The 18,317-nt window shown below is 39.8% G+C and overlaps 1 protein-coding gene across 1 annotated transcript in view; it reads right to left on the bottom strand.

Moving 5' to 3' along the window:
* Positions 1–2,965: 2,965 nt before the first annotated feature.
* Positions 2,966–18,317, bottom strand: part of HBS1L (HBS1 like translational GTPase) — a 66,870-nt gene continuing 51,518 nt past the window's right edge. Inside the window, exons 13-18 of the mRNA XM_075267936.1 lie at positions 18,145–18,249; positions 12,830–12,920; positions 7,705–7,813; positions 7,469–7,569; positions 5,030–5,174; positions 2,966–3,564 (exon numbers count right to left, since the gene is read on the bottom strand). Of these exons, the coding sequence (XP_075124037.1) occupies positions 3,553–3,564; positions 5,030–5,174; positions 7,469–7,569; positions 7,705–7,813; positions 12,830–12,920; positions 18,145–18,249 (563 nt within the window). The 3' untranslated portion in view covers positions 2,966–3,552. The remainder of the gene's footprint in view (positions 3,565–5,029; positions 5,175–7,468; positions 7,570–7,704; positions 7,814–12,829; positions 12,921–18,144; positions 18,250–18,317) is intronic.

The following is an 18,317-nucleotide window of genomic DNA, read 5'->3' as shown; positions in this document are numbered from 1 at the left end:
ATGCATTTTATTATTCCAGACACAGATACAGCAGAGTTAACCCGAAGTTCTGCAATTGGTTAATCTACTGCAGGATGAAAGTCATTGGGAAAACATTTTTTCAATGACTTTTCATTTGTTCCAGTACCAGATGTGCAAACAGTCCAGAAAGGCCTGGTGGCTTAAAGGGGTTGTCCACTTTCAGACCAGACCAATATTGAGAGACCAATGTTATTGTTTGTATAACAAACAAAGGTAAACAATATTCCAATATACTTTCTGTATCAATGCCTCACAGATGTCATTAGATCTCTGCTTGCTGTCAGTTACTTGCAGTGAATGAAACTCTGACCATGGTCATGTGATCTACGGTCCATGGTCATGTGATGAGCACACAGGTTTACTACTTATTAACAGGCAGATGTCTAATTACTGTGTTGTGACTGTAACGAACTGTGCACCTTTGTGTGTATCACATGACAATGGTCAGAATTTCATCCACTAGAAGTAACAGAATGAAACCATCTAGAAAATCGTGAGAAATTGATATAGAAAGTATATTGGAAATTTGCACAACTTTTTATTATACAAACAATAACATTGTCTCTCAATATTGGTCTGAAAGTGGACAACTCCTTTTTAAGTAAGATCTTTTACCACCTCAACCACTCAAGCTCTTTTGTATCCTTTATTAGCCATCACTACACCAATTCCAGTGTATTTGGAATTTTCTCTCTTGCCCCCACCTTTCCTGAGTAATTAATACAGTCAGTTTTGGTGCCTGGTATATTAACTAAACACTTTAATGTTAAGTCATCAGGCAGGAGCAGGTAAGGAGTTTTGATTAAGTTCAAACACTATCTGCGTCTGATTGGAGTTTTGAGCCACAGCCCCTTGTACAGCATAAGATACAAAATCATCATCATCAATGAATAAGAAAAGACATTAAACAGAATTAATTCCAGTACCTTGCATCTGATTCATAATAAGATCAGCTTGCAAAATGGGAAGATTTTTCTGAATGATGTGAATAAGATAATCCTTTAATAGTCCTCCAATGGGGAAATTCAGTGTGTTACAGCAGCATAGATAATACAATAATATATTACAAGAAAGAACACATACAAGCTCAGAATAGCAGATAGAAAAGATAGGAGTCATAGCAACTAAATGAAAAGAAAAAAATTTCAGGATCATTCAGTTCTCTGTGTGAAGTGATGTTGATTATACAGTCCGACCGCAGTTGGTGGACATGAGGAGCAGGGCACAGATGTAGACATTACAGGCAGAATCAGCTTTGCAGAGGTTGGGGACATATGCAGCTATCATGATAACGTGACAATCCTTGGAAGGTAATAGGATCTCGTGCTCACAGCTAATAGTTCGATATTCTTGCATCAGCGCCATTATCCCTTAAGTAAAATATGTCCCAATATGCACCATCTTTCATCGCAAGCCCCCTCCTTTCTTCTTACCATTGTCATATGTTCTATCCACCCGAAGAAGTCTGAAGCCATCCAGGCAAAGTTGCTGATTATTCCTCCGTACTTTATCTGCCTCTCTTGTCCATGCTTCCCTTAATTCGTGGGGAGATGGTAGGTTCCTAGGTTGTAACAAAGCATTCTACGTGCACACAGCCTGCTGGATGCAGGCATCTGCCAAGCATAAACAATAGACAAAAAAAAAAAAAAAAAAAGTTGAAAGAAAGATCCTTTGAAAGAGAGTCTGCAAGTTTCTCCTCCTCTATCTATTTCTCTTGTCCATGCTTCCCATAGCTTGTGGAGGGATGGTAGTTTCCTAGGCTGTAAGAAAGTCTGCATGTGTACACAGAAAATTCCAGTCCGTCGGCTGCAGGTATCTTCCAAGCATAAACAATAGTCAAAAAAAGATACCTTTGAAATAGTTCACAAGTTTTTTTTTTTTTTAGTCCAGATAGATAGCTACTCATAGTGCAAACATACTTGAGTAGAGGATTTTGTATGTACAGACAGAAAAGAATGAAATAGTAAAGATGAAGGTCGCTCTCAGCCTGGAACTTCTGTAACAGGCAGCCACTCACACGGTGCCATCTTGGATATAATATCCCTATATTGGGAACTGAAAGCGGTTCACGTGACTTCGCTTATGTGATCTATGTCTTCTTCGTGTCAAAATGGAGGCTATATCTGTACATGGTGATTCATTAGTGGTAACACTTCATGTCTTTCTTATTTTTCTTTTTTAGTTGTTCCTTGTGTATTTTTTGGATGTTTTGTCTTTTCTTATTCATTGTATCATATGCTGCATTTCATTATTATTTTGTGTATACACTGATATAGGTGGGGTTAATGATAATGTTACCAATCACGTGCCTCTCTGGTGTTTATATTCAGCCACTTTGAACACATGGTTAACTTATGAGTAAGGGGTCCGTTGCCCTTAAACGCATAGGCAAATTGTCTGCTTTTATTCATGGATCCGTGATAGTGTTTGGAGTTTTATTTTTAATATACATGGATTAAAAGTTATTTTTTACATATTTTTTGGGATACTGGAAAATTTATCCCTTTTTGCACACTGAGTATCTATCCTTTGAAGTCGGGAATTCCTTTTTCTTCCTTTGTATTGCTTTACATTGAAGTTGAACTTTATTGGTGATGTTTTGGTGAGATGTACTAAAACTCCTTTTTTCCTGTCAAGGGTTATGTCTACCGTCTGCGCACTGCTAAAATTACAGTGCATGTCAAGAGTGCTGGGCCTGATTCCCCTGTCATATTACACACATGCAGGATAATTCAGGCCAGTTCCTTTATCATTTTGCTGTCCAATGATTCCACTGGATGTCTCCAGGCACCGAACTGTGTTGCAATGTCATGCCCCTTTGCTATAAAGATGTAAAACTGCTCTCAACTTCTATGGTGAAATAGCTGGTATTTCAATATATATTTTCAGTCAAGAATGAAAACATATTCATGTGAAATGAAACAAAGCCACAGACAATGTGTAGGTTATGCTCAAACCAAGGCTGTTTAATTAATCTACTTTAAATTCATGTCAATCACTTAATAAAATTGGCACACGCAGCAATTCCCCATTCGCCTCACTGTTCAATGGTGAGCCATGCTCTAAAACTTAAAAAAAAAACAAATTATCCTTCAGTTTTGTTCCGTTGCAAATAAGCAAATTATATTCAGCACTAAACATTTTAAACCAAATCTCATTACTATAAAGAAAAAAAGGAAATGACTGCAGACAATTCAGATTAGAGAGCTGTAAACATGTCTGCCAGTTTCAGATGACAAGTCCCAAAAAAATATTAATATAAATTAATTTAGCATTTTGTACGAGAAGCTGCTGCAAGTCATTAATGATATAGGACGGAGGAGACACTTGTGTTCTTTGTGATCCAGGATGAGGCTCTTTGTTCTGTGACACGGTGAGACTGAGACGTTGTCCACAATGGCTCCCTCTGTTCTCTGTCTTATAATTGCACTTTTGTCTTCAGCCAGGCATTCTGTGGTACAGAACTTTTGGTAGAGAGGCCAAGTTGTATGTACTCAACTGGTTGCAAAAGTCTCCATAATAGGTTAAGTGTTATTCTTTAATCTGAAAATGAGAAAAGAAATCATATAATTAATATATCATATCAGCTACAGCAGATTTTAATAAAGAAGAAAATCTGGCTCAGCTCTGCTACTAAAATGTCTCAAGAAATTTCATGTCACTTGCCAGATTTAGAAAGTGATGAGAAAAGTAAACATGGTTTTTGAAGGAGGCTTTAGACTAGACCTATTAACTTAATACCATGTTGTAAAAATCTTGTCAAAATGATGCAAATTCATGCTTATTGGCAAATTAATAACGGGTGTGCGCCATTTAATACATTTGGCGCTAACCAATTAACTAACTCCTTTATTAAGGCTGGCAAAATTACACCAGTTATATCATCAAGTTCACTTTTTGTAACCAGGGCCTATCAGGCAGGGTGACAGAAATTCTACATAGAAGTCTGCTTTCACATGACCATGTTCCATCTGGCAAACACAGGCCATGTCCCAACCACATTTATTGGACTGACCACAGATATGTAAATGGTATGGATAGAGTTATGAAGCAGTGGCCATTTGAGAGCATCATAACTCACTATGGATTCCATAAACATGCCCTTGGTTGGTCTGGGAAATGGGGCTCAATTGAAATCTAACTACCTAACCCCCCATGTACATTATACAGTTTGCAGAACTTGTTGATATTGGTCAATACACATAAAATGACCGACGTAGAGAGAACCTAAAGGTCCATTCACACGGAGGAAACTGGTGTGGAATTTTCCACGCTGAAAAAAAAAAGCCTCTCATTGATTTCATTGGGTTCTGCTAGTTTTTTGTTTTTTTTTTCCACTAGCAGAATTTTCCACTAGCGGAAAATTCCGCTAATGGAAAAAAAGCTAGAGGCATCCATTGAAATCAATGGGAGGCTTTTTTTTTTTTTTCAGTGTGGAAAATTCCACACCAAAATTCCTCACCATTTTCCTCTGTGTGACTGGACCCTAACACCACCTCCATCAACTCCAGTTCTTAGCATCTGTTAATAGGCGGTGTTCCACTGATTTCAGGTCACTTGGAATTTTCTCTCTAGCCTCCTGCTTTCCTGAGCAATCAATGCTGTTGGTTTCAGTGCCTGTTATGCTACATAGGCTTTGTATTGTTAGGAGCTGGAAAGGGGGAGTCACTCAGAGCTCCAATCACAGTCAGCCAGTGTTGCAGAATCACACCCCTTGTCTGCTCCTGCCTCACCCCGCCCTCCTGACAGAAATTGACACTGCTTGTTTGGGAATGGTGACGACTAGAGAAAAAAATCCAACTGTGCCAAAATTGTGTGTTGAAAAAAAAAAAATTGTATTTGGAAAAAGAAAGCATTCAGTTACATAAATATCACGTAAATGGCCAGATCTCATGTTGTGATGTATGTCACTTGTTAAGAATGGGACAACGTATGGTGAGATGGTATAAACATGCAGCAAGTGAAACATAACCCAAATAACCTAACCCAGGCATCCAGGGAAACCTACCTCTGTAACAACTCCAGCCGCTATAGATGAGCCACTGTATCGGAGCATGAACCTGCCAAGTTCTTTAAAGTCTTTATATAATTCTAAAGCAATAGGTCTCTGTGTCTGCAGCTCTATTATGGCGTTCATTCCTTTTGTAAGACATCTAAAAGATAATTCAGAAAACCACATGAAAACAATAATACTGTGAAATCTCTTTGAGCTGACTACCCAAATTTGCACAGAAAAATGGTCTTTTACAGGGGTGGTCCTCTCAAATAAAGTATACATAATGCAGGTTAAAGTGTCAGCAAGTGTGTATAGTCCCCCCACAACCCTAAATAATGATGGAAGAGCCAGAAATCATGTAATTTATGCTTCAGTATATTACACAGAGCCAGGCTAAAGACTGGAACCAGGGGCACATTTTTCGTGAGGCGATTCCCTCAGGTGGTGCCTCAGGAATAAATAGGGGTGGCATTAGCTGCTACTTATTGTATTATGGCAGTAGATAGCGGCCTATTTTTATTGACCCATCCATGCTCTTGTGCAGACCAGCATCCACTGCCACCCCAAGGCGGTGCTACACACTACCTCCAGCGTCCTGACATTTTTCAGCATCAGCTACAGCGCACCCTGGAAGCGGCAGCGGAGATCGCTGGAACAAAAGTGTGGTTGGACAAATATAAAAATTATCACCCGCTACCTACTGCCCGCTACCTACCCATGTACATTATACAGTTTGCAGAACTTGTTGATATTGGTCAATACACATAAAATGACCGACGTAGAGAGAACCTAAAGGTCCATTCACACGGAGGAAACTGGTGTGGAATTTTCCACGCTGAAAAAAAAAGCCTCTTATTGATTTCATTGGGTTCTGCTAGTTTTTTTTTTTTTTTCCACTAGCAGAATTTTCCACTAGCGGAAAATTCCGCTAATGGAAAAAAAGCTAGAGGCATCCATTGAAATCAATGGGAGGCTTTTTTTTAATAAGTATCGCCAATTAAAAAAAAAGAATGCCACTCCCCCAGTTTATTTTGTTAACATCTCACTGTGGGGAGCCAAAATAAGAGGGTCAAATACTGGGGGTGGTGGAGGCATATATAAATGGGTCATATACTGTTGGGGTGGGGGCGGCAAATAAGGGGGTTATATACTGTGGAGACCTAAAAAAAAAAGTGATCATATATTGTGGGGGTGAGCAAAAAAGGGGTCATAAATGGTGTGGTAGCCATATATACTGAGCGGGGTGCCTTAAAAAAAAAGTGGTTGTGTACCATGTGGGGACTAATACAGGGATTTTTTTAAATCTATAAATGGAGGACGTGTCCTAGAATTTTAATTAGGTGGGCATGCAGCCATAAATAGCTGGGTAGTGTGTGTGTGTGTCTTTCTATAGTTCACCTAAGGAGGCAGAGAGGCGAAGTTTCCCCCTGAATTGAGCTAATAAAATAGCCAGGGTTCTGTATAGAATGCACTACAATCTATACACATAACCTTTCTGAAAGGGGTTGGCCTCTTTCAGACCAAAATTGAGAGACCAATGTTACTTTTGTTTAATAAAAAAAAAAAAAGGACAATTTTCCAATATAACTTTCTGTATAAATTCCTCACAGTTATCTAAAACTTCTGTTTGCTGTCATTTATTATCTTTACACCCAGTGGATAAAAATCAGTCCATGGTCATGTGATGTACAGTCCATGGTCATGTGATGTACAAGTCCATGGTCATGTTATGTTCAAGTCCATGGTCATGTGCTGTACAGTCCATGGTCATGTGCTGTACAGTCCATGGTCATGTGCTGTACAGTCCATGGTCATGTGCTGTACAGTCCATGGTCATGTGCTGTACAGTCCATGGTCATGTGCTGTACAGTCCATGGTCATGTGATGTACAGTCCATGGTCATGTGATGTACAGTCCATGGTCATGTGATGTACAGTCCATGGTCATGTGATGTACACAGGTGCACAGCTCGTTACCAGCAGCTGTCTGAATACTTTGCTGTGACTATAACGAGCTGTGCACCCCTGTGATGTGATGGACATGACCATGGACAGATGTTTATCCACTAGAAGAAAGCATAATGAATGAAAGCAAAGAAAAATCTAGAAAACTGAGGAATGGATTCAGAAAGTATATTGGAAAATTGTACAGTGTTTTATTATACAAACATTTGTCTCTCAATATTGCTCTGAAAGTGGCCAACCCCGTCAATTCCCTGGTGAAATGCCCATTTCCTAGATCAAGATAGCTTCATCATTCTTGACACTCAGTATTACTTTTCTATTGTTCCTAGCTACTAGCATTGCTCAAATTCTCATTTCTAGTCACCAGTATGATATTCCTTTATATATTGGTTTTCCGCACGATTCCTCTCCTCTCCCAGAAGGGCTCCCTCTCACACTCCTGGTTCCTCCTCTGAATATACTTATATTCTCCTCTGAATATACTTACTTTGGCTTTTTCTTCACCACTTCTCCTGTGCTCTTGTGTAGCACACTGATCAGCTTCCTTATGGTGGCAGGCTCACTTACAGTTTGGTAGTGTATAATAACCTACATTAAAGAAAAAAATTAAATGCACACTAAGAAGCAGCTGGTAAGAAGCATAAAATACATGTCTGTAATAATCAGTAAAAGTCATTATGTGATCTTCGTCAAGGACTAAACAGAGGAGAAGATATTACTTACTGGAAATCCCTGTGTTATAGGAACTTCAAAGTTAAAGATAAGAACTCTGGCTCGGAAACGTGTGCAGGCTTTGATAGGTTCACCAAGACTGCAAAATGTACAGCCAACACTGAAATAGAGAATAATATTCACTGTCAGGCTGTCACAGACAGACGCAGTCACACAGGCCTAGGAGCATGACTACAATGGCTGTACAACTTACATATTAAGTTGTACAGTGCCATTACCAATATCTCTTCACTGTTAGAAGGGTGTTCCTGACAGTGTAGCTGGAACGCCCCTCCTGACAGTATTGTCCATAGCAGTGTACTGTCAGAGGGGATCTACGGATGTGTACTGTCGGGGAGGGGACGTTCCTCACCGCTCAGCGTCATGTCTGAGTGGTAAGGAGCGCCCCCTCTGACAATATTGCACTACGGACAGACTGTGAGGCGGGGTGTTTCCAGCTAGACTGTCAGGAACGCCCTTCTGACAGTGAAAAGCTATTGATAATGGCACAGATATCTCTTGCCCCGGGGCACATAACGAGAAAGCTGACAGTGTGCTAAATTCTGCGTACTGTCGGCTTTCTAGCAGTATATAAAACTGAATGTGCCCAAAGACATGAAAAGGCTTCTTTAAAGAGAGACTTGCCAGGCAGAAGTAATTTGTGAACTTTCCTTAAAGCATAACTAATCTTTAAGACAACTTTTGATTTTCTGGCAATATTTGTGTGAGTAATACATTTTGTAATATACTTTATTAACAGAATTTGCCTTCTTTCTTGTTTCAGACATTGAATAATGTACAAACTTGCTTTTGGTGTGATATGAAAGAGGAGATTCGCTTCTTTCATGTGACAATAAGATCCAGTGCTATCTATATTATTACCAGAGACATACATCAACATAACGCACAGAGAGGTACACAGATAGCGGAATCCATCGTATAGTGGCAGTTAGTACTGTTGTTCAGATCCCAATAGAAATCAATAGAAGCTAAGCTTCAGTAACAACTAGCTGCCACTACACAGTAGATGGAGCCCTTTCCTTCCAATAAACCAATTCACATAAGAGCGAGGGCCCTGCTCACAAGAGCTTACAATCTATGTGGTAGAAAGTAACATCAGAGGAAGAAGTACTTATACAGCAGATAAGCCTTTTTTTTTTTATTTAAAAAATAAATAAAATAATTACTATAATGATAAAAATAAGTAAAACTATATAACGCGCTCACCAGTCAGTGTCCTTTTATGTGCTGATCCAAGTGCCTTTTTAACAGAACACATAACTAATGATGGTGTGATGACATTGCTGACCTGAGCACAAGCATACAGGAAGGTGAACCACAACACAGACGCACTTCATGGGCTTTTAGAAAGACACCAGCTTGCCACTTCAAAGAGTGCCACCTAGTGCAGCAGTTAGAAGCCTGGCATATGGGGCTTCCTGAAATGTAGTGTGATGCACCGAGTTCAGAAAATTATATCACCTTTTATTACTATACCTGTGGTTGAAATGTTATTTTGATGTGTATTGTGATAGGTAATATGTGTGTTAGATCCTTACTTTCCTTCTTTCACTGCACCATAGCTGGTGTGGAGCATAACAATAGGCCCAAAACACCCATGTACATAGGTTTGTAATAAAGGTGTAAGAAAGTTTGAAAGGCAGAAATTAATTCCCTTGAATAGGGAGAACATGTCCATCTTAACTAGAACATAAAATGCTTAAAAAAGTTGTCCAGCCAAAAACAATTGACAAACCGTTTAAGTTTAAATCGAACGGGGGCAGTGAACAAAAATGAAATAAATTACTCACCAATCCACTGTGCTCCGGTGCCTCCCAGCGCCATCCTGCCTTCTCAGCTGGACATCACGGACTCAGCAAAGGGCCTGCAATGTCACTACCAGTGAAAAGACGCCGGAGCAGCAGGACCAGAACACACCGGGAGGACAACCAAGCTTCGGGATCAGGCAAGAAGCATTTTTTTTTTCAACTCCGCCGGTTATCCAGGCGTTAGGAAAAAATGCCTGAACAAACTCTTTAAAAGCCTGTGTAAAATGGCACTGCAAAAATGTCATTTAACACTTACAGTTCTGTGAGGACAATTCAACAAAGGAGTGGGACGGACAGACAGTATTAGGCTCTATTCAGATCATGCTTACATCTGTTTAACGGATGCAAACAATAGAAGGTCATCTGTTTATACAGACATCAGTGTTCAAAAAAAAAAAAAAAAGCAATGGAGATTTTTTTGTAAACACTGATGTTTATGTAAATAAATGAGTAATAAATAACATACACATTTACCTCTGCATTACCATGACCACATAAAAAAATTACGTATCATACTGGAAAAAGACGACTTAGTCAAAAAAATCTATTATGCAAATATAATAATTTATTGATCAGATTGACATACAAAATAACAGACCAGCAATATAGCAAAAATACCGCAACAGATGTAATACCTGATACTGATAACTAAGTGACATCAACAGCACCTGTTGAGTCTGTATACACCTGTAAGAGTCTGTATACACCTGTTGTAGGCAGAGAACTTGTAACAAATAGGTGACAGGAATATGTCCTGATATATATCACTAAACCCTTTAGGGAACGTGCAGCTTATAGGTGGCGATAATATATAGTATTATTAATATGTTATTATGCCATAACTTCTTACTGCCACCTATTAGCTACACTAAGTAAAGAGTTCGGGGATATATATGAGGAAATATTACTGTCACCTATTTGTTATAACTTCTGTTAGGGTTCTGTGTTATATGGACAGAAACAAACCTGTTGTTACATTGACAGTGACGTCTATGTAAATGAAGACCATCCGTTTGCATCTATTAAACATATGTTCTAAACGGATGTAAAAAAAAAAACATGATCTGAATAGAGCCTTATACTGCACTAGATTTTCCATCTTGTCTAATGCTGCGTACTTTTAGACTGCTTAATCTTACTTTACACCACTTATTACTTGGCTTAGTTTGCAACAAAATTTTGGCACAGAAACTGGGTCTAAAATACATAGAAAATGAGGTGTAAAGCAGTCATTTTCTGTTAGAAGCAGGCCCTTTCTCTACTATGGGATTCGGGAAGGATTTGATTCAAATTTTATTTGGGGAAAATGCTGCCACCAATGGGTCAGAGGTTGAAAGGCGTAGACTGTACCTGCCATTAGGAGATGGGAAAGCTGGGGGGCAATGGTGCTACCAGTGATGATCTACTGTGGTCTTTGGAGTTATTTTGTCCATTATGGTGGTATTTATTTGGGACCGCTAGGGTGAAGAGTTGTACTGCACTGTGGTGTTTGGCACATCTGAAGAGGTATTTTTTGCTGGATGCTTGTATTTGGCGCTGCTGGGGTAGGTATTCCATGCTATAGTGTGGTATTTGGTGTTGCTCCAGGTATTCTGTGCTCTGTGCTGTGGTATCTGGTTACCACTAGTGACAATGTTGTATGTATAGTACAGAGACATTAGTTTAGTACTCCGCTGTAGTAATTCTTTACAGTTGAGGCCTGAATCAAAGACGTCTGTCATTTACATATATTATCTATCCCAGGGCTCCTCACAGTCACGGGCTTTGAAGAAGAGTTTGCTTTCAGTACACGGTAACTATTTTACATCAGACATCCATACATTTCCACAATATGAAATTTCACAACTACTTTACATTTGTAATCTGTGGCACACACTTTTATTTGCCACAGGACGAAGGTTTAGGAAGCGTATTCATCTTCTTCCTAGCCTTAAAGGGTTATTCCCACTTTAACCTATTTCCAGATAGCTGGTCCCCCAAGACCACATTCAGGTGGAGAATAAATGGCGGGGGTATCAGCTCATGTCCTTGGCCCTTAATATTAACTATTATGACGGTCAGGGAAACAGGCGAGTCTACCAATCCTGAATGAATGAATATGGAGTGTATTCCCAAGCACTGCATTTGTCAAGGAGAGTCACTGTGCTGGGAATCAGTGTATATTATTTAGAAACACGTCCTACAATATGCACCTAGTCATGTAAAATGTAAAAAGTAAAATGAAGACATTTCAGAAGAAATCGAAAAAGATAAAAAAAGCCACACCGAGCAGACCATCGTGCATTACCCACAATAATGGGTCAGGTTGTAATTAAATAAGACAAATGCCCCCTCACCTGGAGGGGTTGTGTACAGGCACAACACCCTAGATGCTTGTTGGTGGGGGCCCAGAACAGAGCAGCAGCTATAACCGTCACGCAGACGTGAAGTAACCAAGAAATAGCGGACCAGCCTCGTCACAGGATTCGGTCAAAGACGCACAGCGCTCGCCGGTGGTAATGGATGAAAAACTTCTTTATTATTAACAGATACACAACGCGTTTCTGGCTAGGAAGCCCTTTCTCAAGTGTATAAATTTCCTTCCACAGTGGGCCTGAAGCATGGTACCCATGGAGGGGCGTTGTGTATCTGTTCATAATAAAGAAGTTTTTCATCCATTACCACCGGCGAGCGCTGTATGTCTTTGGCCGAATCCTGTGAGGAGGCTGGTCCGCTATTTCTTGATTTCAGAAGAAATGACACCCAATGATGTAAAATACCTAACTGAGAAAGTACCGTAAGTACGGAGAAAGGATGAGAAGAGGAAATATGCTAAAACTGTGTATAGTCAAGTGGTTTTCACATGGTGGTTTTACATGCTACAAAACTCCACATTCCCTAAACCAGTATTTAAAGGTGACATCAATGCCTTTAACTTAGGCAAAACATAATTTGGCCGCAAAGCGATTCCAAAATCAGCGTCCAGTTCACTCATAACCCCTATGCAAAAGAATAAGCCACTAACGTGACTGAAAAGCTCCGAGAGAGGAATACCACACCCAGGTGCAGAGTTTTGCAAAGGTTGCAATGTGGTGACAACTGATGTCTTTTGGCTGAGAACAGACACTATATAAAAGTTACAAACTGCAGAGTAATACGTTTCTGTTTACGGGAGATTAGTTTCAGACCCGGTTTCATTAATAATTGACAAATTTCAAGTAACAGTCAATTCTGTCTAAAAATAAAACCACTTGACTCTCAGAGACTACACCCTGTTCACGCGCTCCTGAAACTGCTGCTGAGTCAGACACTGATTGATGAGCACTTACTTGATTTTGATGATATCCACACCGGTCAAAGTGAGACTAACGTGATCTCCGGCGGCGGCCCAATCGACGGCTTCATCATGTAATGTGATTCCTGGAAATGAGTAAGATCAGAACCTTATTGCTGGATGCAAGAAGCATAACGTGTTCTCTGGGCCAAATGTGATACATGAGTCATTAGATTTCAGTTACGAATGGTTATAGGCAAAAACCTACATAACAGCACTAGTGCCACAGAAGATGGAGTCTACACTGAAGGTAGCAAGTAGCTTCATATCGTATTCATCTTTCTACAGGGTACAGACAAACATCCCTGCATCTGTATTCTCATAGTGCTCCTATATGTAACAGATTACATTTTATTGTAGAGGGATATATATGCCAACATGGTTACCATGTTGTTATATGGTTTATATGGTTATTTTTGCTATCAATACATCTACGGCAGAATGATTTTTTTTTCATGGCACCCATAGAAGAAATTTCGTCCCTGCACACATTTATAGCCATTGTCCCCTATATCATGCGCCACCTTGGCTGCACAGTGCCATACTCATGTCTCCCCTTCTAAAATCTTACATAAAGTGAAGTTCATGAGCAGTATTGTCCCTATCTTCTGGCTTCAACACAATACTTTATGTGTGTTACTTGATTTGGATATGTGAAATGTTTTTGTAGGGGATTGGTGACGGTGGCGAATGTGGAGTTTTCAATAAGGGGCGGCACTGGATGGCCACACCCCTGGTACACCAAAAACTTCATTAACATATTAAGTGAATTAGCTGGGAAACAACAAATTCTGTAAAAAAATAAAGATATATTTGCAGTTGTCATAAAGTGCTCTACAAGCCCCTGCATATAAATGTTACTTGGGAAGTGTGAGACCCTCGAAGACCATTTTTCGTTGCAACAGAAACTGGGGTGACAAGTAGGGGGAAACCCTTCAGCACACTCATATGGGCAGTTTCTCTGTGCATTGGCGTTTTTCAGTCTAATGTATTGTTTTGTAAACCATAAACCTACATGCTATTCATTTCAGTTCTTCTTTGAGCATCACACATGTAGCCCAATGTCAGTCTTCCAGCTTTTTGGAGTAACTCTATTAACTTGCAAGTCTACTATTCTATTATTATCGAATGATATCTATTATATTATATAACATTATGTCAAATTATTCTTATATAATTTGTTACAATTTCCAATTTTTATATTTTTTATTTAAAGACCTCATGCACATATCTGTACACAAAATCTGGTCTGTACTTCGACTGGAGTCTAGGATTCCCTGCATCATTGTAATCTATTATGCCAAGATTCCTCGCCTTCACTACTCCACACTATATACAGTACAGGACAGTACAGCAACGAGAAGACAGGGGACCCCTAGGATCGTGGATCACAATGGAGCAAAATATACCAGTCTCCTGGCTGGGTATTCATTCTCTGACTGTGAGCAGTAATCTTGAAAATGGTTAGAAACTGAGACACAAACTACACAAGCTGCACAAGCCATGCCATATACAATGACTATTTTACATCATCTCACTGTAATATGCATCCTGGACTAGCAGAGATGCTCCACATCCTCGACTTATTAATATATAAAGTAACTGAACAGCATGCAATTCTCCCCCTTCATCTAAACATTAAACAATTTAGCATAGTCCCGTCTCAAAAATAATTTGTCCATTCAATGGTGAGACAACTTTTCTAACTGCTATTACAACTGCTTTCAATAGGTGGCACTAAAGGCATATGATTAAGACATTTAGACCAAAAAGGTACTAAATGTGAACATGTTGTACATGAATTAAAATCCCTTTAGGGTCAGTTCACACGTGAAAACCGCCTAGCTTATTTGTGCGAGGTAAAAAACCTCGAGGAGTTTTTTTGACGCTGTTTTTTGCATTCCGCGCGGTTTTTGACGAGGTTTTTGACGCGGTTTTCGCTAGCGGTTTTCGCTAGGGTTTTTTTTTCCTATATGTGCTATAGAAACTGCAGGCGAAAACCGCGCGTTTTTTTGCAAAAAACCGCGCGGTTTTGTGTGCAAAAAACCGCGCGGTTTTTTACCGCGCGGTTTTCGCCTCCCATTCACTTCTATGCAATTCTTCAGGCGTTTTCCGCCTGAAGAAAGGTCATGTCGCTTCTTCAGGCGGAAAACGCTAGGAGGAAAAAAAAAGCTAGTGGTCTACATAGACCACCATGTTAAAGGAGAGGTTTTTGAAGCGAATTCCGCTGTCAAAAACCTCCCCTTTGCCCACGTGTGAACTAGCCCTTAACCCTCCATTGGATTTTACCCATACAAAGGATTCCTCCAGACGGAAAAAAAAATTATAATAAACAAAATGAAGAACAAGTGTTATAATAAGAAGGAATTTAGAAAAAAATAAAAGCTTGAATGTGCTCCTGAACCCTTTAGACTAAGGCCCCACGTACCCAGCTTACAGCCAAAAAGCGCTACAGAAAAGACCACTTTTTTCCCCACAGTGCTGAGTTTTCCTCTGCAGACTTTCTGCCCATATTATACCTATACAGAAAATGCCAGCGTTTCCGTAGGTATAATTGACATGCAGCAATTTACAGAAACGCAACTTTTTTTTAAATCAAAGCATTTGTGCTGCAGATATTTTTCTGCAATGTGTGGATGGGATTAACCAGAATTCCATCCACTTTTTAGGCAATGTAAAACGCTGAGGCCAAAAATGTATTTTAGCAATGTGGGGTCTTAAAAGAGGTTTTCTGGCTTTAAATCGATTTTTCATACAGCTGACCTGCCCTCAGTATGTGATCTGTGGCAGTGCCTATTAAGTGACAGGAGTGATGCTGCACTAAGCTATGTAGTGGAAGGGGTTGCTACGCTGTTCCTACTAATAAGCCCCACAAGCCCTGCTATTAGTTGACAGATTATGGTACAACACCTGGCCTGGTGTGGGTCTTCTCCCTAAGGAAAATCATCATTATAAATATTTGTTTCTTATACGATCAGCAGTTTACACTCCTTCATTCTTTAGTTTCTTTGAGGCCAAGTAACTGACCTAAAATTATCAATGTCCGCCATATTAGCTGTTTGTCATCTTCTCCATCTCTCACATCTACCATGCAGTCAAAAACACTGGGAATCATTTAAAAAATCATGTAGTTCTGTGAATGGTTACTTTGGGCATCTCTTTTCCTGACACACATAATCCCTTTTCCCACTGCATGGTACTGGATCGCTTAAGTACTTCTTGACCTACTTTGTGCTTTTTCTTGAATATGAGTTTGAGAAAGTACCTGGTACTGGGTGATTTTTTTGCCACTTTTCACTCCAACGTATCAGTTCAGTTTCTCTCTGCTCATCTTTGTTTAGGTACTTTGTAGTTTATTTTCCACTGTAGAAAGTACCTATTTCACATAGCTGCTTGTTGTGCAGTGCTACCATACAATGACAAATTGCCTATATTCGGAATAGTGGAATAATGTGGTAGCGTGTACCTCTCCGACTTGGGAGTGCCTGCACTCTCACCTGGAAGTGCACTAGACATTAAAGAGTTGTCCCATCACAAGGATCCTATCTATACGGCTAGTTTATGTGGATTTAAGACTTTTCCTAAATGCATTGCTTTATCAATACTGCTTTGTTTGGCCACTATCTTAATTTATTCACTTCATTGTTTACACTCTGTTTCTATGGCCCTTGGGATTATCTGCTCATTTGTCAAGTGATGTAGCTGCCTGCTCTCAGAGGGGGAGGGAGGAGCTGGGAGCAGCTCTGAGATGTTTGTATCTTAAGTAGCGGAGCTTCTCAGAGCACTCCGGGATTTCTGAGCTCTTATCAGTCGGTTTAATTGAATTTGGCTGATAAGAGCTGAGATAGGGAGTCCGTTACCTCTGTATGTAATGCAAACTGACTCAAATCCAGTTCTGCTACATCACCTTCACACTGTGGTAATTCATTTACAACCAATCCCGTGCAAGTGAAACCCCGCCCACCAATGTGCCGAGAAAAGCAGGAAGTGAAGAGAGCATAACAGCCTGCAGGTTAGTGAACATGCGTCATGGGAATACCCCTTTAAACCTGCTTTGTAGAAGCAGAGGACAATGTTTAGTCATTTTCATGACACCGTGATATGCGTATATAGAACAATGACTGAAAAAAAACAAAAGCTTCAGAATGACCTCAGAAAGAGAAGCATGTGTATCACAGTGGTACACACCGAATAACTATTACGTGACCCTCTGAAGGGGGTCTTTGGCTACAAAAAAAAAATTAAAAACGTTACCCCCTATCAAGAGGACAGGGATTACCTGCTGGTTGGTGGGGGTGTGACTACTGGGACTCCCACCAATCATGGGAACTTGGGTGTTATGCACCCCAGATTTAATGGACCTGCTGGTCAAATATGTAGGCCACACTATTCATCTCAATGTGAACTGCTGAAGTACTGTATTGTATTTTAACTGTCTCTGGAGGTTCCCATCTAAATGAATGGCATGCATGTGCAGTGAAGTCCCAGCTCCAACTGCATTTGTACAAGGACACTCCCGGTGCCTGGTGGGTATTATCTTTATTAAAAAAGATTAAAAAAAAACATGCAGACACACACTGCAAAATTATAGACACTAGATGACTAGTCCATAAGAACCTGATTGTAGCATATTGTCCCAAACACAGATTATCTTTAAAGTATTTACTGATGAACAGCAGAATCTACAATGTGTTCACATAATAAGAAAACAACATTAATTCTGGGTCAGATTCTAAGCCTAGGATGGTCTACAATGAAAAAACAACACCCTGCCCTTCTATGAATTGCTATTTAGAAAAATCGTCACTTCTATCTCTCAGCAAAGCTGTGGAACCAATGCCTGACAAGCTTTCACTTACCGTATGTTGCTGACGTAAGAAACATCAGACTTTCAAAATTATATAATACAACAGCATACATTTTATTTTTAGGACCTCAAAACATAACCCCTCTCACTTGTCTTAACAGTCTGAATACAGTGATGCAAAGGGGTACAAAGCAAAGTACAGTGTACAAACAAGATGACTAATAGAACAATGTGGGAATCATCTGGCGGCGTGAGAAAAAGAAGCCTCGAACTCAAGTGAAATGTCTCACACACATCTAGCCCCAGAAATGTTCAGACGCAGTCACCTGTGAGGAAATTCGTTTCAAGATTTTGGATAAAATATTCAACAGTCAGTATCAGTTTGACAGCACGTTCCAGTTTCAGGTGACGAGAGGGCTTTCAGAAGTTCTCCCAAAACAGATGCTATGAAATGAGATAGAGCATCCTTCGATAGCAGACACCAGCGATGTCTGTGTACTTACCTTTTACTGTACATGTCTCATTAGGAGGCATCACTAGTAAGCGGTCTCCAGCTTGGACATACCCGGCTTCTATTTTGCCAGTGACGCAAAATCCAGAGCCTTGATCTGGACAAATAAAAACAAATCAGCAAATAAAACACAATTTACTTAAGACGTTTAGTGTAAATATTCTG

This window comes from Leptodactylus fuscus, chromosome 3 (assembly GCF_031893055.1).
Source record: "Leptodactylus fuscus isolate aLepFus1 chromosome 3, aLepFus1.hap2, whole genome shotgun sequence".
In the NCBI taxonomy this organism is placed as follows: Eukaryota; Metazoa; Chordata; class Amphibia; order Anura; family Leptodactylidae; genus Leptodactylus; species Leptodactylus fuscus.
This window is presented reverse-complemented; position numbering and strand designations above follow the sequence as displayed.